The sequence below is a fragment of the Hylobates moloch genome, unplaced genomic scaffold, assembly GCF_009828535.3.
Source record: "Hylobates moloch isolate HMO894 unplaced genomic scaffold, HMol_V3 SCAFFOLD_19, whole genome shotgun sequence".
Classification (NCBI taxonomy): Eukaryota; Metazoa; Chordata; class Mammalia; order Primates; family Hylobatidae; genus Hylobates; species Hylobates moloch.
In genome coordinates, this window is record NW_026652294.1 from 3667268 (window position 1) to 3694872 (window position 27605).

The 27605-nt window shown below is 57.0% G+C and overlaps 1 protein-coding gene across 4 annotated transcripts; it reads right to left on the reverse strand.

The window, feature by feature from the left end:
* Positions 1–252: 252 nt before the first annotated feature.
* AIFM3 (apoptosis inducing factor mitochondria associated 3) lies at positions 253–14750 on the reverse strand. Of its 4 annotated transcripts, none has more exons than XM_058431968.1 (21): positions 14246–14750; positions 13568–13750; positions 8069–8282; positions 7719–7828; positions 7413–7522; positions 7289–7333; positions 6974–7070; positions 6779–6891; positions 5819–5905; positions 5291–5382; positions 5059–5189; positions 4831–4946; positions 4659–4730; positions 4502–4565; positions 3822–3892; positions 3593–3710; positions 2227–2325; positions 1894–1969; positions 1472–1576; positions 841–861; positions 253–617 (listed from the first exon to the last, which is right to left on the reverse strand). In XM_058431968.1, the coding sequence occupies exons 2-21, from the start codon at positions 13596–13598 to the stop codon at positions 578–580; spliced, it is 1812 nt and encodes a 603-aa protein (XP_058287951.1). In that variant the 5' UTR covers positions 13599–13750; positions 14246–14750; the 3' UTR covers positions 253–577. The 4 variants fall into 4 exon arrangements, with proteins under 4 accessions (XP_058287951.1, XP_031994909.1, XP_058287950.1 ...); XM_032139018.2 differs by having other exon boundaries at positions 3822–3898; positions 13568–13738; positions 14246–14748; XM_058431967.1 differs by having other exon boundaries at positions 3822–3898; positions 14246–14748.
* Positions 14751–27605: the final 12855 nt, after the last annotated feature.

The following is a 27605-nucleotide window of genomic DNA, read 5'->3' on the forward strand; positions in this document are numbered from 1 at the left end:
TGGGCATGTTGTCCCTTCTACCGGGAATACCCTTCCTTCAAAATTCAGAGTCAAAAGCAAAAAGCGTTCGCTGATCGCAGAGGGGGAGAGGGATGTGGGAGGGCTTGGGGTGCAGAATTAGTTGCTACCTCCTCTGGGCGTTCACAGGCCAAATTTCCTTGGTGTGGCACCTAGCATTCTGTGATTGTACCTGTTTCCCTGTGGTCTGGTCCTGTGCCTATTGGCCCAATTACACTGGGAGTCATACAGATCTGCAATGTGTGCGTTTTAATTTTACGGTAATATCTAACATGTTGCAGGGTTCTTCAGGGGACCAGTCCCAATAGAGGGAGAAGAGGCAGGGCCTGTCCTGCCTCCAGTGCCAGCTGTCAGTGGCAGCAGAGGCCTTGAGGGTTGAGCATCTTCTGGATCCAGCAGAGGCCTCCCAGGAGGGGAGCCAGGTGGCTGAAGGCAAGCACTGGGAGGGCTCAGGTTCTACCCTGGGGGATCCTGGGACTGGAGATTGGCACCTGCCCCCAAGGCTTGGCCTCTGCCCCTGGTGCCCCCCTTTGCCTGCCCAAGTCTACTGCATGTGAGCTCAGGATCCTTTACCCGTAAGCCAAGACATGTCGCCAGTCCTGCAGGAATGAGGGGAGGAGGGGTCAAGAGAGAAGAAAACAGGCTCTCCACTCTGGGCACCCTGAACAGCTGGCCCTTGAGGACAGCAGGGGGTCTGTTCTGTGCCAGACCCTAGTGCCCAGCAGGGAGGTGTACTTGGACAGATGGAGATAGACCATTGGGTGGAGGGTCTGGGCTGACATGGGAAAGGCTCAGAACGGTCAACATGAAGGACACACGTACTTGCTGTGCAGCACAAACAGCCTTCACGAAGGCAAGAGAGAGAAACAGAGAAGGCCAAGGAGAGAGCATGTCATTTATCATGTCCCCTTCTGGCCCTCCATTGTTTCCAGCCTGAAGCCTGCCCCTGTCTCATAGCCTCCAGGCTGTCCCCAGTCCCTGGGAGTTCTCTCCCAGAGGGTGAATCTCATTGACACCACACCAGGATAAGGGAACTGGCTGGTGTTGAGTGAAACCTAGAACCACCCCCCACTATCTCTGTGGAGAGCATACCCAGGGCATCAGTAGCTGCATTTCCCACCTAGCTTCTGCCAGGCTCAGCACAACCATGTCCAGTTAGGTGTCCCAGGCCTGGTGATTGCCCATGCATTGGGCCCTGACCCCTCCCCACAGCACTGGCCCTGCCTGGGGACACACATCCCTATCCCTTCCATCCACCATGAACACATAACCAGCCTGCTCCCAAACCATGATCCTTGCCCCACACCTCCCTGTAGTCCTGTAAGCCTCAGGTGATGCAAACCAAGAGGGGAAAGGCCCTGGAGGGTTGTGGGGGCGGCTGGCTGTCATGGGCACCTTAGCCAGTCCTCCAGGGAACTACTCCCACCCCCAGGCTTCCCACACCCACACTCACTCCACCTCCCGCTTCCGGATGGCACGGCCTGAGGCCAGCACCTCAGCGACCTTGGACACAATGGGATCGTAGTTCATGCTGGCCACGGCGATCACCTCGTCGCCTCTGCAAGGAGAGGATGGCCAAGCCTGAGGACTGCGAGGCAGCAGCCCCTTTTTGAAAACCCTGATGCACCTCTGTCCATCTGGGGCCCAGGGAAGGACCTACCCCAGGGCAACAGGAATGGCCTGAGCACCCAGCCCTCCCTGCTTTGCACATCGCGGCTTGACCGTGCACAAGCTTCGGGCTTTCCTAAGGAGGCTCCAGCACTCCTCAGCGGGGCTCAGGGCTAGGCTCTTGTTCTGGGATTTTGCCTGGGATGAATCCCCCTTCCCGACTGAGCTCCCGCTGCTTCGCGCCAAGCTGCACCCCGGTGCTCTCACTTAGTGTAAAAAGCCACAAACTTCAGCTCCTCCAGATCCCCCTGGATGATGACGTCATCGAAGCCTTCTCCGTAGCCTGTGGGCCGGGCAGGTGGGTGGCACCCACGTGAGCCGGGGGAGGGAACGAGACGTCACAGGATCCCCTCCTAACCCCGCCCAGACCCTGCTCCATACGTCGTTTTAGGTAGTTCCTAGCCTCACCGCCAGCGAGTTCTTGCCGGCCTCCTCCTAGTGCGGTCATAGCCCTGCCCCTAGGCTGCCAGCCCCGCCCCACACTCAAGCCCCGCCCCTGAACGCCCTCGGCCCCGCCCCCATCCGAGGCCCCGGGGTTACCCGCGTAGCGCAGGCTCTTGCCAAACATGGCGGTCCAGAGGTAGGGCACAGTGCTCATCTCCGCCTCCTGCGCCAACATGTTCTGGGCTGCCACGCGCCCTGCGGGACCCAGGGCCGTGAGAACCGTGATTCTCGCTCTTACCACTCCCACACTACCTGCTGCTGATGCTGTGGGGACCACGCCACGTGTGGCTACTCCTCCTGGTCTCCCCAGAGGTCAAGAGACATCATTGTTCAGCCCACTGCTCACTTGCACCTGCAACTGACTGGTGCAGGGGAACACCTGCCTCAAAGCTAGCCACTTGATTGCTTCCTTAGAGAATCTGAATAAAGTGCCCTGACTCTGGAAGGTCTGCTTCTTGGGGTTGGGGGAGTACTCCACCATTTCAGCTGTGCACACAGACACCTAATCAGACATATCAGGTCTGAAGAGGGAGGAAAATGGGGCATAAGTACACAGGGAAGCGCAGATGACAGCCACACACAAAGCCCCAAAGAGACCCGTGTGGATGGCTCCCCAGTTCCTATGAGGCCCCAGTAGACCCCTGTAGTTGGATGTACTTCAAAGTCCCCTAAACTCTCCCAGTTAAATCCTAATTATACTTGGCTGATAAGTAGCCTTGGTTACTTACAACCTAGCAACAACTTTAGACTTTGGACTTGAATAGAAATTGGTACCAGAAGTGGGGTTTCAAGCAGCAGACCCTCAGCTGTAAAGGCAGAGGGAAGGGGAGATGGGTGCAGAGAAGTCCCTTGTCCCAGGCTGGGAGTCTGGCAGTCCTCTCTCTGAGGCAGTGAGGCAACTAACATGATGGCACCTGCAGCTTAGGGGCCCAGACCAGATGTGCACAGTGGATGAGGTCTGGGGGACTTGGTGGCCAGCAGACATCAGGAGGGGAAAGCTATTCCTCAGAAAGCACAGTGCCTCCACTGAGCCCAGGTCTCTGGGCTCAGATGGCACCTCGGGACCTGCATGAGGCTGAACTGAGTTCACAGAGATACTTGAGTGGCCCAAGGGAAATAGAGGCATAAAGTAGGAAGGTGATCCACTAAATGCCTCCCTCCCTCCCCAGGGTAACTGCACAGGTTGATCAGGAATTCTACAGAATATATGTCCTTGAAGACAAAAAAGGGAGAGACTACCAGAAGGAAAACTGAGACTGAGGAGCTATGGCTGGCTCAGTGGGGTGTTGCTCTCTGTGTTGGCTGGATCGCCAGGATGAGGCTGGCCAGAGAATCCACATCAGAGCTTTGATGCCTAACGCAGTGTCCAGAACCCAAAGTCAGCAACTGAGGCATGAGCATGGGGACACTGAGACCCTGAGACTCCCTCCCACCCCTCCATGTGCCTCGGGACTGGCCATACCCTGAGCATGAGCCATCTGCCAATGTGGAATGTTCACTTTCCGGTTGTTCCTCCAAGCAAGGGGGAAGGTGACGGCGTCGCCAGCTGCAAACACGCCTGGGACATTGGTCTGCATCATCTGCAGAGAGAGGGCCCAGAGCTCCACGGGTGTGACAGGGGCCCTGACCTGAACCTCCTGCCACTCCCAGCCCAGCAACGGGCCCTCCCCACCCAGTGCCATCCACCCCACCTTGTTGACAGGGATGAAGCCTCGGGAATCCAGACCGATGCCGCTTTGCCTCAGGAAGCCTGTGGCGGGCACTGCACCTGACAGGACGGAAGCCTGTATCCACTCCCCTGTCCCTCCCTTCTGCGTAGTCACTCTCCACACCCCACACCACGCGCTTGATGTGCCAGCCCTGGACTGATCCTCCAGGGGCTGTCCACCTGAAGCCTTCATGCACCCTGGCCCCCACTACCCGGGATCCCACAGACCTGGTGCCTCCCGCAAGACCTCAGATATCACCTTCTCCAAGAAGTGCTCCATGAGGCCCTTAAGTGGAGGGACAGCATGCCATACCTCCTCAACCCCTGCAGGCGCTACCACCTCCCATCTTGGCCCCTATCCAAATTGGCACCTCAGCTGGAGCAGGAGCCAGTTCGAGTCTTGCCTACGTCAACTCTCGCAGGGTATGGAGATGAGTGTTACTGGGCAGCAGGCACTGGGAGCATCCTCTGTGCCAGGCCTGGGCTGAGCCCGGTACACACCTTCCCCAACACTCCGTAAAGTGGGGGCGGTTGGGGGTCCCCATTTGACAGATGTGGTGGAAACTGAGGCTCTGGGAGGGGAAGGGACTAGCCCAAGGTCACATGTGAGCATGTGCAGACGGCTGGGCTGGTTTGTGCCTGCCTGCCCACACACCAACTCACCAATGCCCACCACGCAGACGTCAGCCCGCACGACCTTGCTGCTCTTCAGCACAACCTCCTTCAGCTGTGGGGAGTGGGTGGGTAAACAGGTGGACCCAGCTCCCAGGCTCAGGGGACAGAGGACAGAAAGCAGCAGGGAGAAGGGAGAAGGGCCCACCTTTCCCTCCTGGCCCCGCAGCTCCGACACCTCCGTCTGCATGTAGAACTTCACCCGGTTGTTCTCAAACATCTGTCAGGGCAAGTGGGCAGGTGGGCGGTGGATGAGAGCCCAGCTAGGGGCCGGGCTGGGCCCCAGGGCTCCAAGGCACTGGGTGCTGGGGTGGGCTCACCTTCATGAGGGCACGACCCACGCGCTCCCCCAGGAACCTCCTGAAGGGTGTCTCCTCCAGCTCCACCACAGACACAGAGTGGGCCTTCTCCGTCAGGTAAGCGGCCACCTCCATCCCTGGTGATGGGCAGGGGGTGGCAGGCTGACACCTGCACCTTCCTCGACCAGAACTTCCCTGGGATTGGCCATGACGACCTGACCACCATCCCCACTGCCCACTACCTCTCACCCAGGAAGCCGGCTCCCACGACGACCACATTGCGGCCTCGGGCCAGCCTCACCACGCGATTGGCATCCTCTGGCGTCCGGATGGTGAACACGTTCTCCACTTCTTTGCCTTTGCAGCTCAGAGTCTTGGGGCTGAGACATGGCAGTGTCAGTGAGGGCCTCCTGGCAGCCCCAGCCCCGTCTAGGCCAGTGCCCTGCCCAGTGTCCAATGGGTAAAAAGGAGACCCTCCCACCTGCTCCCTGGCGCCAGCAGCAGCTTGCTGTACTCCAGCTTGAAGCCATCCTTGAACACGACCTTCTTATTTCTCACGTCCACTGTGACCACCTGCAACCCCCACCGGGCAGAGCATGAGCTTGAGCATGGGGCTGGGCCTTGCCACCCACTCCCCGGTCCTGCAGTACACCCACAGCCCAGCCACAGCCTCTGAGAAGCTCCCATTAAAACAGATCCTGCCACCTGGGCTTCATTCTTTAAGCTTCAGACATCACCTTCCCCTCAAACCTCTCCTTACCCTCCCAAGTCCCACCAGTCTCTCCTATCCAGCCCTGATCGTTCATCTCCGCACACCCTGGGGCTCTGTGTGTGCCCATGACCCGTCGGGAAAAAGTTCCTTGCTGTCTCCCAAGCCTGGAGCACCTCCCAGGTGCCTGGGCAGTGGGGCCAGGAAGGTAGAGCACCAAGACCCCACCCCAGAGGCCCACACAACCTCACGGTTCCCACCTTCCCTCCTCGGGCCTGTTTCCCACCCTTGACCCTGTACCTGAGTCTCGGTGAGCACCTCGATGCCATAGGCTCGGAAAAACTCCTTGGGCCTCAGGGCCAGCTGCTCAGGCTGTGTGTCCAGGGACTGCGGGGGAGAGCCAGCTTGAGAGGAGCCAGTTTACAGCAGAAGACACTGGGGCCCAGGGAAGGTGGGGCCAGCCCCAGTCACATAGGGGCTGCAGGACAGAACTCAGTAAACCCAGATCTGGCCGGGCGCAGTGACTCATGCCTGTAATCCCAACACTTTGGGAGGCTGAGACAGGAGGATCGCTTGAACCCAGGAGTTCAAGACCAGCCTGGGCAACATGACAAAACCTCATTTCTACAAAAAATACAAAATATTAGCCAGGCGTGGTGGTGCGCGCCTGTAGTCCTAGCTACCCGGGAGGCTGAGGTGGGAGGATCGTTTGAGCCTGGGAGGTGGAGGTCGACGCTGCAGTGAGCCATGAGACAGGCACTGCTCTCCAGCCTGAGTGACAGAGCAAGACCCTGTCTCAAAAAAAGAAAAGCCAGGTGCAGTGGCTCACACCTGTAATCCTAGCACCTTGGGAGGCTGAGGTGGGTGGATGGGCTGAGCTCAGGAGTTCAAGACTGGTCTGGGCAATATGGTGAAACCCCATCTCTACTAAAAATACAAAAAATTAGCCAGGCATGGTGGTGGTGCACACCTGTAATCCCAGCTACTCGGAAGGCTGAAGCATGAGAATCCCTTGAACCCAGGAGGTGGAAGTTGCAGTGAGCCGAGAAGGCGCCACTGCATTCCAGCCTGGGCGACAGAGTGAGACCCTGTCTCAAAACAACAACAACAAATCTAGATCTTTTGGGGGTACCACAGACAGGCCTGGCATAAGCACGGAGGGCAGCTGGCCAGACCCCAGTGGGGGTGACAAGCAAGGCTTGAAGTGGGCTTAACTGGGACCCAGAGGGATAGGGTCCCTACTTGCCCCACCCCCCCTACCTTGCTGAGCTTGGGACGGTCATAGGGAAGGTGCCGGTCTAGCGTGCACAGGACGATCCGATCGGAGAAGCCCTCCTGCCGCAGTGTCTCTGCACACACCAGGCCAGCTGCACCTGATGGGAGGGGCCCATGGGCCGAGGACCACTTCTCACCAATCCCATCTCCCACCCTGCCCCTCATGACCCCACTACCAACCTGCACCCACAATGAGCACATTGGTGCTACTGCTGTACCCAGCACTTGGAGAGATACACTTGGCCATCACCTTGGTCCTTCGCTGCAGCTGTAGGGCCTGTGGGTGCCAAGAGGGTGGAGGGTCATTGCCATCCTCCGCATGCCATCATTTTGGCAGGCAGGTCCTGGCGCTCCAGCCCAGCCTCATCCCTACCACAACCCCACACTCTGCTCCAGTGACACGTGCCAAGCTCCTCCCACCACAGGGCTTTGCACGTGGCATTCTCTGGGCCAAGATGACCTCCCTTCTGCCTGAGCCCCGAGCTATCCCCTCACCTGCTTGCTGGCCCGGACATACACCTTCTCCTTCTCAATCTTCACCTGCAAGGGCTGCATTGCTCAGGACCAGCCCCAAACCCCACACCCCCAGGTTCCCACCCCACCGCACTCCTTGTCCCACCTGGAACTTCTGCAGACTGTCCAGGCCGGGGAAGTCCTCCAGGTCCCCAGTGCTGATGTTGAAGCAGGCGCCGTGCCAGGGGCAGCGCACCCGACCACGGGACAGAACGCCTGGGAACGAGAGGTGCTAGGCTGGGCTCACCAGCAGGGGTTGCTTCCCAAGGATCTCAGTGCCCCGGCAACTGCAGGTCCCTCCCCACAGCCCAGGAAACTTCACTAATAGATGAAGATCCTGGGGTCTAGGGAGGAGCCAAGCTGGCATGGGGCCTGGAAGGTTACCCCTCAAGCCTCCCACCTGACAGCTCACCTTTCACCAGGGGTGCGCCGTAGTGCGGACACTTATGGCCCAGGGCGTGGAACTCCCCATTGTCCTTCACCAGCAACACCTTCCCCCAGCCCAGCTCCACTTCCCGCATCCTGGGGAACCGCAGCACTCAGAGGTCAGGCCAGACACCAGGCACAACCTCCTGGCAGCTCCTCCCAGTATCCAGCCTTCTGGGGAGCAGGCCCAGACCGGTAGAAGCCACAGAGGCAGTGACCAGGGCAGCAGCTGATCATAGCCCCTTCAGGCCAACCCCAACCCCCGGCTATGGCCTGTACCTCACCCTCCCACCTTGGGACCCCTGATCCCCCCTCCCAGGCAGGCCCAGAACCCACTGGCCATTCTCGAGGTCCTTGACGTGGCAGACAGCAGCCTCCACGCAATCCTGAGGGCTGGGGTAGGGGTGAGGGGTGGACAGGCGCTCCTCCGTGTGGAAGTGGCGGGCCGTGCCGTTGCCCTGGTAGGCCCGGGGGCTGCCCTTCCCACTGGCCGACAGCTCCTCCTTGCCTCGCTCCTTCTCAGGCAGCACCACCTCAATCTTGAGCTCCACTGTGGACAAGGCAGCGCCTTGAGCCCCCCACCTCAGCCAACTTCCTCCCCCATCCCTCAAGCTGGGTGCAGAGGCCAGCTCCTCAGGGTGCTGGGAGGCTCAGCCCTGCCTGGCAACCTCCCCAGAATTCCCTCTGCATCACCAGCAAAGAGCCTTAAACCTGGCACGAAGCAGAGGAGGGGCATGGATGGGTGGGGGTGCACCCGGGTCTGCTCGAATTCGTTTCTGCATGTCTCTTTTTTTTTTTTTTTTTTTTTTGAGACAGGGTCTCACTCTGTCGCCCAGGCTGTAGTGCAGTCATGCAATCTCGGCTCACTGTAGCCTCTGCCTCCTGGGTTCAAGCGATTCTCTCATCTCAGCCTCCCCAGTAGCTGGGACTACATGTGCATACCACCAAGCCAGAGGTGTGGCGTGACAGGATTGGTAGAGACAGGGTTTTGCCATGTTGGCCAGGCTGGTCTCAAACTCTTGACCTCAAGTGATCTGCCCGCCTCAGCCTCCCAAAGTGCTGGGATTACAGGCTTGAGCCACCTCACCCCGCCCCCTTTTTCAATTACAGTATTAGTGAGGGGGACACAGAGCTGAGTTCCTTCGACCCTGCAGTTCTTCTCCTGGCTGCAGAAACCTCTGTGGCAGAAAGAACTCTGAGGCCCTAAAGTCCTGCATCTTCCGATGGACAATGACGATGTCCCTGACATCTCAGGGTATGACTCATGTGCACACAGGAATTCAAAAGTGGCAGCAGCTCAGTCCCCAGCCAGTGAATCTGGGTGACAGGAAGTCAAGGGTTCATTGTTCTAGTCTTACAACTTTCCCATATATTTGAATTTTTTTTCAAATATTAAAAAAATGTACACAGCATAATTCACAGCATAATTTCAACAACTTTTTTTTTTTTTTTTTTTTTTGAGATGGAGTTTCGCTGTTGTTGCCCAGGCTGGAGTGCAATAGTGCGATCTTGGCTCACCGCAACTTCTGCCTCCCAGGTTCAAGCAATTCTCCTGCCTCAACCTCCTGAGCGGCTGGGATTACAGGCATGTGCCACCACACCTGACTAATTTTTGTATTTTTAGTAGAGACAGGGCTCCATGTTGGTCAGGCTGGTCTCGATCTCCTGACCTCAGGTGATCCACCCGCTGCGGCCTCCCAAAATGCTGGGATTACAGGCGTGGGCCACCACACCCGGCCCTATTTCAACTTCTTAAAATAGCTCTTCTCACCAATTTGAGAATCCTTCATCACTAACCAGGTGCTGGGTTTTCAGTGTCCTCGTGTGCCCTGGGGGTGAATCTGAGCATGGGAATGCATGTGGATGGTACAGAGGGGGCACACCTCCACCCCCCACAGCCTCCGTACAGAGCCACTTCCCCAGCGCACCCACGGGGCCAGCTCTAGCGGGGAGTGAGCCAGAGATTGCCATTTTCTTCTTTATACTTTTCCACATTTTCCAAATTCCCTGTGATGTGCCTGGGATATTTTTCTAATTAGAAGGGAACAATAAACAGAATTTTTAGCAGCAATAATCCGGCCTCCCAGGCTGCTGCTGCAGGGAGGAAGCTGAGTGATGGACACTAAGCCCCTGGCACAGCATGGGCCCGATGCTGGAGCAGGAGGTACCTCTCTCACTTCCCAAGGCACCAGCACCTCTGGGTTTTACCTCTCATCCCTTCCACCTCAGAACTGACACTCCAGAAACCAAGCACCCAGAGAGGCTGCCGAGATGCACCTCCAGGCCTTTGCCTGAGCTGTCCCTTGGGCTGGGGCTGCCATCCTTCCTATCTACCCAGATAAGGCTCAGGAGTTGCCTCTCCTGGCTGCCCAGCCCCTGCATATCCATCATCTCATGCTCTGCTAAATCCTCCACCTTGGCCAGGTCCCCTCCCCAGCCCCAAGTCCCAGCCCTCAGCTCAGGACCAGGCATAGCAGGGGACAGGGGCAAAGAAAAGGTCAGTTCCTTGACCCCAGCCCAGCAGGGAGGATGCAGAGCACAGAGCCGCACTGAGGCCGTTCTATCAGGTGGGGGGTTATGGGTGGGGCTTTCATTCCATTTTCTATACTTTATGTAATGGTGTTAGAATGTTTTTGGAAGAATTAAAAAGAGAAATACTTTGGACTTAGCTGACACCAGCTGTGTAAGCTGTGGGAGCTCACAAATAGCCTGGCAGGGGGGCCAGATAACGCCAAGCCAGGCTGCTCTCATCCTCCACCTCCTCCCAGAAGGCTCCAAGCCCGCTCACTGATGCAGTCTAACGGAAGCCATTAAGTCAGGGGCCCTTTGGAAAGGTAGAGGGGAGGGGCGTCTCTGCTCACCCACAAAACTCGATCAGCCCCAGCTCCGTGACTTCTGGCTGCCCATAAGACCTGCCTTAGCCCCTTTGGGCCTTAAGATGCCTTTATTATAAAACGGAGAGAAGGCCAGGTGCGGTGGCTTTTTGGGAGGCCAAGGCAGGAGGATTGCTTGAGTCCAGGAGTTCAAGACCAGCCTGGGCAATAGGGTGTCTCTACAAAAAATTTAAAAATTTGCCTGTTGGCTGGGAATGATGGCTCATGCCTGTAATCCCAGCACTTTGAGAGGCCGAGGCGGGCAGATCACTTGAGGTCAGGAGTTCAAGACCAGCCTGGCTAACATGGCAAAACCCAGTCTCTACTAAAAATATAAAAATTAGCCAGGCATGGTGGCATGCGCTTATAATCCCAGCTACTTGGGAGCCTGAGGCAGGAAAATCGCTCGAACCTGGGAGGCGGAGGTTGCAGTGAGCCAAGATCGTGCCATTGCACTCCAGCCTGGGCGAGGGAGTGAGATTGTCTCTCAAAAAATAAAAAAATTTAAAAAATAAATAAAATTGCCAGTCGTGGTGGTGCAGGCCTGTAGTCCCTGCTACTCAGGAGGTGGGAGGATCACTTGAGCCCAGGAGTTCTAGGCTGCTGCGAGCTATGATTATGCGACTTTACTCCAACCTGGGCAACAGAATGAGACCCCATCTCAAAAAATGAAAATAAAACAGAGAGAACAGCAAATGCCTACCTCATTGGTGACAGTGAATGCTGAAGGAAATAATGTATGTAACCCATAGTAGAAGCTCAATAGATGGAGTTGGGCAGCAGTGTTTTACCAGTTAGCTCTGAGCCTCCTAGCAGCCATGGTGAGGATGGAAAGCCTTTAGGTATCACCTAATAAAAGGCAGGTGAACAGATGCTAAGAGAGCTGCACTTCCTCCTAGCTCTGAGCTAGGTGAGGGACTGGCCTGATATCTTCTTATCAAGAACTCAGACAGGACACACAGGAGCACAGAGGGGACCCAGGAAGCAGGTGCTAATGCACACGGAGCCACAGAATCGAGTGGAGCAAGATAGAAAGTGAGGGATTTGCACAGAGGTCTTCTACTTGCTCTAGTCTCTTTGTGGCCCCTTAAGACCCCAGCTGAACCCTCATGCCCCAAATGCTGTCACTCCCATATCCGGAAATTCCCTGAGCCTCATGCCTGACCTGCCCAGCATGGGCACCTGGGGCCTGAGCCTCTGGCTACGGCCCCACGGGGGAGGCCTGGCAGCACAGAGCCCAGCTCAGAGAAGGGATAACAGATAATATTCCTGGGGAGGCCGAGACGGGCGGATCACAAGGTCAGGAGATCGAGACCATCCTGGCTAACACGGTGAAACTCCGTCTCTACTAAAAATACAAAAAAATAGCCAGGCGTGGTGGGGGATGCCTGTAGTCCCAGCTACTTGGGAGGCTGAGGCAGGCGTGAACCTGGGAGGCGGAGCTTGCAGTGAACCGAGATCGCTCCACTGCACTCCAGCCTGGGAGAAGGAACGAGACTCTGTCTTAAAAAAAAAATTCTGCAAGTGCTTCTGGTGTGCCAGGCCCTCATGCTAGGCACAACAGCCCCCTACTTTACAATGAGGATGCAGAGGCTCAGAGAGGTGAAATCACCTGCCCAAGGCCACACAGCCGGGAAGGGGCAGGGCTGGATTTACCTAAGTTCTTAGCACCGCCTTTGGTGAGAGTGGCCACCCCCGACACTGGAAGTCCTGGGGCCACGGGTCCCAGGCAGGCCAGCCATTTGGGGTCCTTTAAAAGAACCTGCAGGTGGCATCTTCTGCCAGGGCCTCCTGCCAGCCCAGCGATGCCACAGATGCCTGGTATGAGGCCAGCTGGCATCATCCCACCCACTTCTAGGGGGAGACAATGGATGTCATCTGCCCAAGGCACATTTTGAGGCAGAGAGGCATCCAGCCCAGGCCTAGGTGTCCACAGCACAGGAGCGGAGGCAGGAAGAGTGGCTTCCTGGAGCAGAGGCAAGTGGGTCCCTCTGCCTGTTGGGTCATCACAGCCCTCCTCCCTCCCCCAAGTTCTCCCTTAGACCTAGGAAGCGGAGAAAAGCCTCACAAGTTCCAAGGTAACGGAGCTGATGGGTATCAGGTAAGGGGAGCTGGGGTGAGCTGGCTGGGGTGAGCTGGCCAGGGCAGCGTGGCCTGGTGGGGTGAGTGGAGCACTGGCTGCGCTCTTGAGGTCTCTCTAAGCCTCAGTTTCTCCATCTGTGACAAAGCTGCACACTCCTGCCTCCCCAGGTGTTGTGAGGAGAGAAGAGGGAAAGTGGGGGGCCAGAGGGAGAGCTCCGCAGACATGAGTCTTTAGTGGAGAAAAGACCCAGGCCTCCCCCAGCACCCCAGAACACTCCCACTTCTGGCTGGAGTAGCTCAGGCTAGGTTGGGTGGTGATTTCTTGTATAAATGGGGAGGTGTGCCCAGAAAGGCCAAGAAGGCAGCCCGAGACCACACAGGGGATCAGAGGAGGCAAAGAGAGCCAGGATCTGCCCACTACACGCTCACAGCAACTCTAAGAGGTCAGGGTGGCCAGGCCCTCTCTTTTGCAGAGAGAAAAACAGAGGCTCAGAGGGGTAACTTGCATGCCCTAGGTCACAGAGTGGCTGAAGGTGTCCCCATTCCCCCCTTCCCTGGCCCTGGGGGCATAGCCCCTTCCCCAACCCTGCAACAGGAGGAACCCTGCCTTTCCCTTTCCAAGAAGCGTCCTGCTGTTATTCCCACCACCAACACTCAAAGCCCCAAAGAAAAAGGGGCACCCACTGGAGCAGGGGCCAGCCGGGGGAACTGCTCCAGGCCCCCTACCCCCTCCTGGCTTCAGCTTATTAACATTCCAAGCGGGCTCCGGCCTAGCCTGACCTACTTCAGAGGCCGGCCGAGTGCAGAGGGCGAGGGGGGGAAGGGGGAGGAAGAGGCGAGGAGGGAGGAGGAAGGATGGAGACAAGAAGACAGGAGGTACCTGGTTTTGGTTTGGAGAAGCAGCCACCCATGGCGAGTGGCCTGAGGATGGCCGGCAGGCAGGAGCACAGATGGGGAGCTGTCGGAGGCCTAGGGCGCCCCCCATGGGTCTGGACCCCCTGCAGGCCTTATCGACGCTGGAGCCACCATTCTGCTGGAGCTGCTCCAGGACCTGCAGGGGAGACTGGAGCCATCAGGACCGGGGCGTGTGGGCAGGTAGAGACACAGAGGGACGGAGAGAGACAGTGGGAGCTTCAGAAAGAGTCTTACATTTGAGCTGGGAACCATGGCATGTAGGTGAGCCTGATCCCAGAGCATGGGGCCCTGGAGGTCACCTCCCCTTTGAAGCCCTCCAAGCTCAGCTCCCTCACTCGTCCAGTGGAGTCCCTCTGCCCCAACCTCGGCCACCCATCGTCCAGCCCCGCGGCTGCCTTGCCTAGGAAATCCTTCCTGATTTCTGCTGCCTCCTCATGCCCCCCTTCCCCTCTCCAAATCCCACAGCCTGAGAGCTCTGGGACCCTCCATTCTCCCGGGAGACCACTATGCCTAGGCTCAAAGAGTGGGTCACCTTGGGCAAGCCAAGGCCCTTCTCATCCTTGGTCTTCTCCCTCCTACAATGGGGGTGACATCAGGCTCCCCCTAGCCCAGCCCCACCCTGGCTAGCACTCCAGACACCCACCTCCTCGCAGGGCAGCCACTGCTCCGTGTTCCAGGCCCAGCAGTGGACTGAGGCTGCCGGGCCTTGGAAGGCCAGGCAGGGAGGGCAGGGGTCCAGGAGGCGGCCCAGCCTCCACCCTCCTCCCAGCTCAAGCTGTGGCCAGGGGGGGCTGGCGGGGAGGTGTGGGGCTGGGCCAGTCCACTGGTCCCCAGGGAAACCCTGCTCTGTGGTGAACAGAAGTGGGCGGCCAGCCCAGGCCTGATGGGGTTAGGGGAAAGGGAAGCCAGGAACACAGCCCTGCCACGCCTGTGCCCAGCAGCCATAAGCTCCCCCTACCCCCGACTCCAGCCCTTCACAAATGCCCACCAGGCCTGTGGGCAGTCATGCCCAACAGCATATGGGGAAAGCAAGGGGTCAAGGTCCCATCAAGGTCAAGCAGCAGGTGTATCCCTGTGGCCTCCCACCTCACCCTCCCACCTTAATCAGTTTTAAGGTGGGCAGGGGCCCAGAAGGCCCCCATATCACCCTAAGGCCCTGCAAGGTGCCCTGGGGGAGGGGACACCTGCACAGCAGAGAGATCACTGTAGCCAGGTGCCTTCCAGGCTACAGGGTGGGCCTTCCGGAAGATGCAGCCTACAGGTGGACTTTGGAAGGCCCAGGGCACAGCCATAACTGCCTTGTTTGCAAACGACCTCCCCACAGTCCATCCCACTGCCATCCTCCAGTTTCCTCTGGAAGTTCTTCCTGAAGTCTCACTTGAGGTGGGGCTGAGACCTACCTGGTCTGGCCCAGATACCAGGAAGGGCCGTGGGTGGGTGCCTGAGAGCGAGGGGTGGAAATAAAAGGCCAGGTTGGAGAGGGACCATTGGTGCCTGGCCCCTGCGCCTGTCGGCCCTCTAGGTGCCCATTACAGGGGAGGAGGCGGTGGCTCCCAAAGCCACTGGGGTGTGCCTTGGCTCTTTCCCCCACTTGTCATCAAAGAAGGTCTGTAAAACTCAACTGCCACCTGCCCCACCTGCCCCTTCCCTGGGCACTAGGCAGTCCCTTCCCGGGTCCTGGTTTCAGCCCTGGCTCAGCCCTGCCCACTTCCTTCCTGGCTGACCTCAGGCCTCACCTGATGGGCCACAGATCCGAGAAAAGGTCAGACCTGGTCTTGCCACTGGGGACCTGCCCAGGCTGTGCCGTCCCTTCCCGAGTACCCAGGGACCTGAATCCCCCAGGGCCTGGGCCAGGAAGGAGACTGAGTGGGGCCCCTGTGCCTTCGGCCTACTGTGTGCTAGATCGGCTTGGAGCCCAGTCACCCCACTCAAAGGCAAAGGTCCTTGCCAGGGGCAGGGCAGGAGGGGCCCCCAGGTTTATTCAGAGTGCCAGAGTGCTATTCCTTGCCCATGAGCTGCCCACTGCAGAAAAGTTCTAGCAGAGCCCAGTGCTAACCACCCAGCAGGAGTCTGTGTCTGTCCCAGGGACCCCAGGACCTGTGAGGCGGGACTGGATTACCCCCATCTCACAGAGCAGCCCCTGCTCCACCTGACCCTCCCAGGGCTCCTGGCGCTCCCGGGGTGCAGGCTGGGCAGGGTCCTCTCCCCACTCCTCCATCTCTCGCTCACCCGCCCCCACTGCCTCATCCCAAGGGCTCCTGCCCAGATCGGACTCCCAATGGCTTCCAGGAGTCCTAGGGGTGGCATCTGATCCCAGTCCTGCCTTCGAGTGTGGGGACTCCGCGCTCTCCCCTCCCCCACGGAGCTCAGGCGCAAGCCTCGGTCCACTCTCCCCGCCTCTGCACGTGCAGTTCCCTCTCTCTGGGAAGCCGATGCCAGCAGCCTCGCCGGCTCCGTCCCGGTGCCCCCGCCAGACCTTGCAGCCCGAGAAGGAGGACTGGCACACAGTGGGGCCCCGCGGCGAGCCGGGAAGGGGCCGTTGTGGGACGAGAGAAGGACGAGGTGCGCTTCGGCCCGCAGCCAGTGCCTCTGGCCCGGCTTGCCAACCCCCAACCCCTAACGTGCCGGGCCCGGGTCCGAGACTTGCGAGCGCAAGCGCTGGCCCCCGGCGCCCGGGCGAAGAGGCGGGGCGGCGGGCGGGGACCGGGGTTCCGGGGACCAGGGTCCCCGGGGCGGGCGCTCACCTGGGGCTCGGCGCGGGCCTGGGCTCGGGAACCGCTTGGGGCCGCGGGCGAGGGGGGGCGGGGAGGCGCGGGCGGGGCGGGGCTGGCGCTGCGGCTGTACTGCGGCCGGGAAGCCCGCGGCGCCCAGCACCGCCCCGCCGGGCCGGAGCAGGTGGGGGGCGGCCGGGGGACAGGGGCAGGCCGAGGCCCTCGGCGTCCGGACCGGAGTCGCGGGGCGTAGGGAGGCAGCCAGGGGCCGCTCTGGCCGGGGTAGCCCCGGGCCCGAGTATGGGTCTCCGGGGATCCTCGCGACCTTCCAGGGATGCCCAGCTGGGGCGCGGGCAGGGTCTGATTCTTTTTTCCTTTTCTTTCTTTCCAAAGTCTCAGAACCATCTGTGGGCAGGGTGGGGGAACTTGAATCACTCTGAGAAACCTCCGCAAGAAAGAAAACCCCAATCAAACCTTGCTGCCCATAGCTCCCTTCACTGGTTGGGGGAGTTCAGGTTCACGGGTGTCCTAGGTTCCTCCCGGCTCTCTCTCCACACATACCAGAGTCTGTTTTCAATTATATTTTATTACATTTTCTTTTTCTCACCTGTCATTTACCAGAACTCCTTGGGTCTCCAGAAATCACAGTGCACCCTGATGTTGTGCCTCTTCCTCCAGGAGGCCCTCCCTGACCAGCCTCCCCTCTATTAGGGCTAATTATTCTGGTTCCTAACACCTGGGTGTTTCATTGTCCTTAATGTGTGGATCTCTGCGTTGTAGGTAGACCTTGTCTTTCAAGCAGGCTGGAGCACAGAGGCTGTGTAGGTTCCTCCCCTGTCTGGGCCTTGCTCTCCTCTCCTGTAAGGAGGACAATAATGACAGCAGTAAAGTCCCCTGTGCCAGGCCCAGCCAGCCTTCCCAGGCCACCCTCTGGGACTATTTATGCCCCACCCCACCCAGGGGGCAAGTTCAAGCCCCCACCACCACCACCCTCCTACAATTTTACAGATAGGAAATGCAGCCCAAGGAGTCCTGGTCTTGTTCAGGGTCAGGAACAGGCCCTGCATGGGTCACACTGGGGGCAGGTGGTGGGGTGACCAGGCCTGGAGGGCACATGTGGCTCAGTTCAGGCAAGTTCTCTCAGCTCATGTGTTGCTTCCACAGTGGGACCGTTGCCACTGCCACAGGAGAGTCCCATCACAGGGCAGATGGCAGTGCTTGGGCCTGGTGCCCTTGGTCTCCAACCAGCCTGCCCCCATTTCATACACGTGGTGATCTTGCTGCCCCACCCACCTTCAGAATCTCCTCTAGCCAGGAAGACAGTGTGCCTCATAATAACTACGGCTGTGATTTTGCATGCATTTATTTCCTTACCCATCACAACAGCCTGAGAAGGAAGGTTCTCTTTGTATTATCTCCATTTCACAAACGGAGAAACTGAGGTTCAGTGAGGTTAGGGACTCTCCAGGGCCACACAGCTGCTAAGCAGCAGAGCAGCCCTGGGCAGGCTGGCCTCCCAGGTGGAGGGCTAGAAGCAGGAGGGGAGAGGCCTACCAGGCTCATGCAAGGCCACAGGGCCTACAGTGCACAATTCAAGTCCTATTCTGTGACCGTGGCAATCAGTGAGTGGACCCCTCTGTTCCAGCCTCCCTGGGACACCAGGGGTAACTGAAATATTCTCCCAGACTGCTGCCAGGACACCATGACAGGCATAGAGCCAGGCACGGGGGGTGCTCGGGAAGTGGGGTTGGGGTGCCAGAGATAAAGCTGGGGAAACAGGTCAGTGTGGGGGCTGAGGCCAGCAACTTGGGGAGATACCCTGACACAAGGCAAGTGCAGGCCTGACCTGGGGCAAGTCTATTGTGGCTCCCTTGGCCCCAGGCACTGTGCTTGAGGTTCCTGCTGCCCCATGCTGGGGCAGAAATCACAAGATCTTCATAGAGCAAAAGCTAAAACCAAGGGCAGGCTGGAGGTGCTGCCTCTCTCGAAGGGCCCTCAGGCTTAGGGAAGATGCATGTGGACCAGGGGCCCCAGGAAGACCCAGGAGGGGTCTGAGCCCCAGGCAGCCTGAGGTCCTGATCTTGCCCCAAGGATGTTTCTGGAAAGGCGATAATATTCCAGCAGCTTTGACAGTACCAAATGGAGCACGTGGCTGCGGTGAGACGACCTAGAGCAGCTGGGAGGTCCCTCAGGCCCATCAGACACCCCAAAGGCAGCAGGAGATAGCCAAGGTTAGAGAAGCAGTGAGTGTGGGGAGGATAATTCCACAGCCCGGGAGAGAGGTGGATCCCTAGGCAACCCCAGCCCTGGAGCACCCCACCACGCAGCAAGCTTGTCCCCCTCCTCCTTACAGCTACCCTCTACTGTCAGGTTCTCCTGTTCCCCACTCCCCTCACCCTAGGGTCTCCAAGCAGGGTGTGCAGGTATTTTAGGTAAGAAAGTGGCCGGGCGTAGCAGCTCACGCCTATAATCCCAACACTTTGGGGGGCTGAAGCAGGAGGATCGCTGCCTGGGCAATATGGCAAAACTGTCTCTACAAAAAACAAACAAAACAACACTTTAGCTTGGTGTGGTGGTGCAAGCCTGTAGTCCCAGCCACTTGGGAGGCTGAGGTGGGAGGATGGCTTGGGCCTGGGCAGTCAAGGCTGCAGTGAGCCATGATTCTGCCACTACATCCAGCCTGGGTGACAAAGTGAGACCCTGTCTCAAAAAAAGAAAAAAAAAAAAAGGCCGGGTGCAGTGGCTCACACCTGTAATCCCAGTATTTTGGGAGACCAAGGTAGGAGGATTACTTCAGGTCAGGGATTCGAGACCAGCCTGGCCAACAAGGTGAAACTCCATCTCTACTAAAAATACAAAAATTAGCTGGGTGTGGTGGCACGCACCTGTAATCCCGGCTACTCAGGAGGCTGAGGCAGGAGAATCACTTGAACCCAGGAGGCAGAGGTTGCAGTGAGCCGAGGTTGCGCCACTGCAGAGTGAGATAGCAGAGTGAGACTCCGAAAAAAAAAAAGAACTGAGCTTCAGTATCTAACATTGTGATTGACACTGTCGCCCCCTGGAGTCCAATCTGAGAATCAGCAGGATTCTCCTTGAGTCTTAGGGTTCTGAAGGCAGAGACCAAGACTAGGGACCTTTTCCCTGCAGGCTGAGGTGGATTTCCAGATGCAGAGACCTCAACTTAATTAACTGATCCCCAGGAAACGTTGAAGGACTGATATAGCACAGCCAACATGAGCCAAGGGCAGCTGTGTGGAGGGGCAAGCTGATGCAGTGGTGCCCACAGATGCACAGTGATTCATTCATATGGAAGCATAGATTGGGGGATTCCCCAGCTCAAAGAACTGGGGTCCAACCCCATCGTCCATGCTTGTTCCTGCCCCTCTGCCTTGCCCTGGCTACTGCAGCCCAGCCTCTTCTCAGCCCAGGTCTGTCTACACAGGCCTGACCACTGTATGCCCAGCACCCACTGGATTCTCTGGGGTTGTTCAACTCTGTCCAAAGTCAGCTCCAGCCCATTGACCTATTCAGTTCAGACTAGGCCCTCCTCAAGTGGCTGGCTTTGCAGCGCACACTGTCCTGTTTATTTATTTATTTATTTATTTATTTATTTATTTATTTATTTATTTATTTTGAGACGGAGTCTTGCTCTGTCCCCCAGGCTGGAGTACAGTGGCAAGATCTTGGCTGACTGCAAGCTCCGCCTCCTGGGTTCACGCCATTCTCCTGCCTCAGCCACCCGAGTAGCTGGGACTACAGGCGCCCGCCATCATGTCCGGCTAAGTTTTTTTTTGTATTTTTAGTAAAGACAGGGTTTCACCGTGTGAGCCAGGATGGTATCGATCTCCTGACCTTGTGATCTGCCCACCTTAGCCTCCCAAACTGCTGGGATTACAGGTGTGAGCCACTGCGCCCGGCCTTTTTTTTTTTTTTTTTTTTTGAGATGGAGTTTCACTCTTTTTGCCCAGGCTGGAGTGCAATGGCATGATCTAGGGTCACCGTAACCTCTGCCTCCCAGGTTCAAGCAATTCTCCTGCCTCAGCCTCCCGAGTAGCTGGGATTACAGGCGTACACCACCATGCCTGGCTAATTTTGTATTTTTAGTAGAGATAGGGTTTTTCCATGCTGGTCAGGCTGGTCTTGAACTCCCAACCCCAAGTGATCTGCTTGCCTTGGCCTCCCAAAGTGCTGGGATTACAGGCGTGAGCCACCGCGCCTGGTGAGGGATAGCCAGTCTTAATCCCTGTTCTCATGGAGGGAGGTGGCAGGAGCTGAGGGCAGATGCCCATAGGTGTTCATAGGAGAGGAAAAGGGCATTCACACAGAAGAAACAGTGTGGGCAAGGAGGTAAGATGGTAAATTCTGGAGAACTCAGAATATGCCAGTCCAGTCCAGCTTGCCATGAAGTTCTGGGCAAGGGCCTGGCATGGAGGTTGGCTGGTCTGGAGGAATGAGGGGAGCTGGTTAAGGAGTCTTCATCACATGTGTTTTGTTTTTGAAATGGGGTTTCTCTCTGTCACCCAGGCTGGAGTTCAGGAGTGCGATCATAGCTCACTGCAGCCTTGAACTCCTAGGCTCAAGGGATTTTCCTGCCTCATTCTCCCATATAGATGGGACTACAGGCATATGCCACTGTGCCAGGTTACATGTGTCTTCAGGAAAGAAATCTAAGACTGGTGTTGGACTAGAAGGAGGCAAGAGGTAGGGGGAAGAGGTCAGAGGACTCCTACAGTGAGGGCTGGGCAAGAGCTAGCCCACAGGGCTGCAGGGTAGCCCTGTCCCTGCGGCCCTTAATTAGACCCCATGAGGAATTTCTATCATCAATTTGGCAATAGGCCAGGAGTGTGGCTCACACCTGTAATCCCAGTTCTTTGGGAGGCCAAGGCAGGAGGATCGCTGGAGCCCTGGAGTTCAAGACCAGCCTGGGCAACATGACAAAACCCCCTCTCTAAACACGCGCACACATGCGCGCGCGCACACACACACACACGATTGACAACAATCTCCACACTCCCAGTGACTGATGGGCTAGTATAAGCTGTCTCAGGCCAGTCGCGATGGCTCGTGCCTGTAATCCCAGCACTTTGGTAGGCTGAGGCAGGCGGATCACCTGAGGTTAGGAGATTGAGACCAGGCTGGCAAACATGGTGAAACCCTGTCTCTACTAAAAACACAAACACACACACACAAATTAGCTGGGCATGGTGGCAGGCACCTGTAATCCCAGCTACTTGGGAGACTGAGGCAGGAGAATTGCTTGAACCCAGGAGGTGGAGGTTGCAGTGAACCGAGATCATGCCACTTCACTCCAGCCTAGGCGACGGAGCGGGACTCTGTCTTAAAAAAAAAAAAAAAAGAAACAAAAACAAACAAACAAAAAACAGCTGTCTCAGTCCACACAGTGGAATATTATTCTGCCATGAAAAAGTTTTTTTATTACAAATATTTTATTATTTTTAATTATAAACAGTGTTTTGTAATTATGTTAAAAATACATATTTTTTTTTGATACAGGGTCCTGCTCTGTGGCCCAGACTGGAGTGCAGTGGCGTGATGACAGCTCACTGCAGCCTCCACCTTCTGGGCTCAGGTGATCCTCCCACCTCAGCCTCCCGAGTAGCTGGGACTACAGGCATTCGCCACCATGCCTAGCTAATTTTTGTATTTTCTTGGTAGAGACAGGTTTTCACCGTGTTGCCTAGGCTGGTCTCGAACTCCTGAGCTCAAGCAATCCGCCTGCCTCGGCCTCCCAAAGTGCTGGGATTACAAGCATAAGCCACCGTGCTGGGCCTAAATATTTTAAATATTTTCTTTTTCTTTTGAGACAGGGTGTCGCTCTGTTGCCCAGGCTGGAGTGCAGTGGCACTATTACGGCTCACTGCAACCTTCACTTCCCGGGCTCAGGTGATCCTCCCACCTCATTCTCCTGAATAGCTGGGACTACAGGAGTGTGCCACCATGGCTGGCTAATTTTAAAAATTTTTTCGTAGAGGCGGGTTTTCGCCATGTTGCCCAGGCTGGTCTTGAACTCCTGGACTCAAGCAATTCGCTCACCTTGGCCTCCCGAAGTGCTGGGATTACAGGCATGAACCACCGCACCTGGCCTTTCTTTTTTTTTTTTTTTGAGACTGAGTCTTGCTTTGTTGCCCAGGCTGGAGTGCAATGGTGTGATCTCGGCTCACAGCAACCTCCGCCTCCCAGGTTCAAGCGATTCTCCTGCCTCAGCCTCTTCAGTAGCTGGGATTACAGGCGTGGGCCACCAGGCCTGGCTAATTTTTGTATTTTCAGTAGAGATGGGGTTTCACCATGATTAGCCAGGCTGGTCTTGAACTCCTAACTTCAAGTAATTCGCCTGCCTCAGCCTCCCAAAGTGCTGGGGTTACAGGCATGAGCCACCACACCCGGGCCAACTCCCAGGTTCAAGCCATCCTCCCACCTCAGCCTGTGGAGTAGCTGGGACTATAGGTATGCCACCACGCCCAGCTAATTTTTTTATTTTTATTTTTTTGTAGAGACTCACTATATTGCCCAGGCTGGTCTTGAACCCTCGGGCTCACGTGATCCTCTCCGCCTCAGCTTCCCAAATTGCTGGGGTTAGAGGTATGAGCCACCGCGCCCTGCCTACAGCTCTTTGGAATGCTGCGTCCTATAGATATTTTTTTCCTTCAACCCAGAAGCCAAAGCATAATTCCCTAAATTCTTCAGAGCTGTCTTGGTGAGCTCAGGTAGTCTGCAAACCGCTATTTCCAGAGGGCTGGCATGGGGGCTTGTGTCTTCCTCCTTGTAGCCCTGTCCAGGCCCCTCCTCTTCTTGGCTCCCACCCTCTAGGCAGTTACTGGTTACCTACTCCGTCCTTTCCGGACTTGACTGTTGGGCATCTCGAGGGCTTCCCCCTTGTTAATCTTCTCTTCCTCAGACCCCTTAGCCTGAAAGTGTGTTCCCCCAGGGCTTTCCTTGGCGGGCGGGCGGGCGGGCGGAGGCTGTCCTCTTGGGGCCCCCACCCTGGCCATCCCATCCGGCCGTCCCTCCTCCACATGGTCCTGCTTCCATCTTAGGGAGGGCAGAGCTCGGTGATCCTGCGCCTCCCTCAGGGACTCAGGGACACAGGTTACTTTGGACCGAGAGCCCAGGAAGCCCTGAGAGGGCAAATGCAACGGCTCCGAAGAGCCATACGGAGAAGGGCGGCGCAGCCGGCCGTTGGGCCCCATGCCCCGCCTTCCGCAACCCCATGCCACCCAACCCCACCACAGGCCACCCTCCGCCCCGCAGCTGCCCCGGCCCACAGCCCCCAGTCTCTGCAGTCGCTGAATGCGACTCCGCCATCCGTGGACGCCAGAAGCCATGGGCACTGGAGAATGTCAGAGAAAGGTCAAGTTCTTCCTTGGGATCCGAGGGCGAGGACGGAGCTCCCGGAAGCACCAGGGGCCACAAGAGTTGGGCCGCCCTCCACACCCACCACGCGCAAAGTCCGCCACCCTCTCCCCCCATCCCAAGCTGGGATCCTCCCTGCCCTTCACCCTCTTCCGTGCGATTTCCACCTTCCCCAAAGTCGGCGCTGGAGATGCCCCACCTCGGCTGCCGCGGGCGGGGACCGAAGGTGCAGCTTGGCCTGGCGATGCGGGGCCAGGAGTAAAGGTCTGGAGGACACGGAGCTGGCCAGGGTCCGGGTTGCAGGCCACGCGGCCACGCCGGAGTCCACGCTGCAGCGGGGGTCCGAGCCCGTTTTCAGCGTCCAGGGGCGTGGCGGCCTGGCCCTCAGCACAGTGGCCCACAGCCCCCCCTCAGGACTGTGCCCCCGACTGCGCCCGGCTCTGTCCCCACCTCTTCCACGCCAGGTAAGGGCGCGCGAGAAGGGACGGGGAGAGCGCTGGTCAGGAAGCCCGGACTGAGCGCGAGGTCTGAGATCTGGGATCCAAACGCCGGGCAGACCCGGGCTCCGCTCTCACATCACGCGGTACATGGGCTACAGTTCCTTGTCCGAGGGCTTCCGTGAGCTGGAGCCGCACAGAATGAAGGGGTTCACTGGTAGTGGTTCCCAACTTCGTTGCGTATTAAACCCCCCTGGAGAACTTAAACTTCAGTGCCCAGTCCTATGCAATCAGATCCTGGGTGTCCACTGTGCAGCGCTCGTGGAGAGCCAGCGATGTGGAGGGTCGAGATCACCCAATTCTTTGGGGACAGGGTCTCACTGCCACCCAGGCTGGAGTCTAGTGGTGCAATCACGGTTCACAGCAGTCTCGACCTTCAGGGCTCAAGCGATCCTCCAGCCTCAGCCTCCCAAGCAGCTGGGTGCACAGGCGCATGCCACCACGCGTGGCTTTTTTGGGACTAGGTCTTGCCATGTTTCTCAGGCTGGTCTCGAACTTCTGGGCTCAAGCGACCCTCCCGTCTCGGGCCTTCCAAAGTGCTGGGATTACAGGCGTGAGTCACTGCCCCTGGCCCCATCCAGCTCCTTCAGCCTGGATTACCAGTATTTCCCCTCCTCCAGGAAGCCAGGAATGCTTCCTAAACCCACCTGGGCTCCACAGCGCCCCTCATCCTCAGCGCACTGGTCACCACGTATGCTGCCCCAGCTTTCCAGCGCAGGGCCCTGAGCTCCAGCTCTGGTTGCTACCGGAATAGTCTTGCTTGCTGCCCTTGAAGAACCAGGGTGTACATTAAGACTGCAAGAGCAGAGTCCAGCCATAATAGTGGGTTGGGGAGTCACCCACTTGGCCAGAGAAGACACCTCCAGAATGACCAGCCTGGAGGTGTCAAGTTTTTGTTGCAGGGTAAAGTTTCAAGACTAGCTGGGCCAGCTGTACTGTTAACCCAGCAGGGAGGCAAGCAGAGGCGTAGCCCCCACTAGGTCCCATGTCCAAGAGTTTCCCTCACCTCAAAGGAACCCAGTCCCGCATTGCTGGCCAAGATACACCTGTTTAAACAAGTTATCTTTTAGTTATTTATTAAAAATTGAGATGCTGGCCAGGCGCAGTGGCTCATGCCTGTAATCCCAGCACTTTGGGAGGCCCAGGTGGGCAGATCCCCTGAGGTCAGGAGTTCAAGAGCAGCCTGGTCAACATGGCGAAACCCGCCCTCTACTAAAAATACAAAAAGTAGCTAGGCATGGTGGCACACGCCTGTAGTCCCAGCTACCGGGGAGGCTGAGGCAGGAGAATCGCTTAAATCTGGGAGGCGGAGGTTGCAGTGAGCCAATAATACACCACTGCAGAGGAGACTGTCTCAAAAAAAAAAAAAAAAAAAATTGAGATGCTACTATGTCTCAATAGGGGTCACTATGTCGACCAGGCTGGAGTGCAGTGGCTATTCACAGGCACAGTCATAACTCACTGCAGTCTGGAACTCCTAGGCTCAAGCAATCCTCCAGCCTCAGCCTCCAGAGTAGCTGGGACTATAGGAGTGCACCACTGCACCAGGTCTAAAGGTAGTTTTCAAAGATGTCTCTGGAGTATTGTTTCTCCCAGAATGATGTGACAGTTTTGATATTTCAAGACAGACTTCTCTCAAATTCAGCAGAAACCTGAAAGTAGGAACCAGGGACATTTTAGCCTCATAGTTCTATATAAATAGATATCCTGGGCCAGGCACAGAGGGTCATGCCTATAATCCCAGCTTCTGAGGAGGCCAAGGTGGGAGGATTGCCTGGGCCCAGGAGTTGGAGGTTGCAGTGAGCGATCATCTTACCACTGCACTCCAGCCTGAGCAAGACATTGTCTTAAATATTTTTAACATTTTTTTTTTTTTTGAGATGAGTCTCACTCTGTCACCCATGGGGCTGGAGTGCAGTGGTGAGATCTTGGCTCACTGCAACCTCCGACTCCCGGGTTCAAGCAACTCTCCTGCCTCAGCCTCCCGAGTAGCTGGGATTACAGGCGCCTGCCACCACGCCCAGCTAATTTTTGTATTTTTAGTAGAGACGGGGTTTCACCATCTTGGCCAGGCTGGTCTTGAACTGCTGACCTTGTGATCCGCCTGCCTCAGCCTCCCAAAGTGCTGCTAAATTTATTTTTAAGACAGGGTCTCAACTGGGCACAGTGGCTCATGCCCGTAATCTCGGCACTTTGGAAGGCTGAGGCAGGTGGATCAGCTGAGGTCAGGAGTTTGAGACCAGCCTGGCCAACATGGTGAAACCCCGTCTCTACTATAAAATACAAAAGTTAGCTGGATGTGGTGGCATGCGCCTGTAATCCCAGCTACTCAGGTGAGGCTGAGGCAGGAGAATTGCTTGAATCCGGGAGGTGGAGGTTGCAGTGAGCTGAGGTCACACCATTGAATTCCAGCTCTGGATGACAGAGCAAGACTGTCTCGGTGGGGGGAGGGGGAAAGGATCTTCCTCTGTCACCCAGGCTGGAGTGCAGTGGTATGTCTGCTCACTGCAACCTCCGCCTCCCAAGCTCAAAAGATCTTCCCACCTTGGCCCTCCCTGCACAGTAGTTGGGACTACAGGCGTGCATCACCACGCCTGGCTAACTTTCATATTTTTTGCCGAGATGAGATTTCACCATGTTGGCCAGGCTGGTCCTGAACTCCAGATCTGCCCATCTTGGCCTCCCAAAGTGCTGGGATTACAGGCATGAGCCACCACACCCAGCCATCATTTAAAAAAATGGCTTCCTGAGGTTTTACAAGAAAATGTGCACCTCAAAATACACAAATAGGCATGGGAATAGAGTACAGGTGAAGTGAAAGATAAAATGTACTGAGCTGGGAGTAGGAGAGACAAGGCCCTGGCTGAGGGGGTGTCAGTGGGCCTCCCAGCACCTCAAGCCAATCCACTTGGAGGTCTCCCAAAGTTCATCAGGAGAACCATGTACAGCCAAGAACAGAAAAGGATTCAAGAAAGCCGCACAGGTATCATGCCCTGACCTGCGATGAGGCTGCTCACTTCCCATGACTTCTGCTTGATACCATTCAACCCTGGTTAGCTCATGCTGACGAAATATTTACTAGAAGCCCCAGATATGGGTGCCTAGAAGGAAAAAGATCCAAGTTCTCTGTGGTGGTGCAACCTGTGGGAACTATTGCCTCATGCTCAGAAGGCCAAGCACTAGGCTCCCATACAGTACCTACAAGGCAGACACTCTAGGAGCCAGGTTTTTTCTCTTTTGGAGGGAGACCCCAAGTGTTCTCCTCTGGGTGCCCGAGTGTTGGAATAGGCGGATGCCAAGACTTCATTCTAGCTCTTGGTCAGCAGCAGCACTAAGGGGTCTCTGAGGAGCATCAGAGATTTCACCACTGCTGAACTGCCAGGAGGCTAGTGGGAGCAGACTGAGGAGACACTGAAACACCAAA

What these genes read in the sequence shown, in the direction of transcription:
- AIFM3 (XM_032139018.2), bottom strand. Translation starts at nt 13,598, where the DNA reads ATGGGTGGCTGCTTCTCCAAACCAAAACCAG. An exon ending in TGTGCTCATTGTGGGTGCAG is followed by an intron (nt 6,892 to 6,973) that starts GTTGGTAGTGGG and finishes CCCTCCCATCAG; the next exon opens with GTGCAGCTGGCCTGGTGTGT. An exon ending in TGCGGGGCCAGGAGGGAAAG is followed by an intron (nt 4,566 to 4,658) that starts GTGGGCCCTTCT and finishes CACTCCCCACAG; the next exon opens with CTGAAGGAGGTTGTGCTGAA.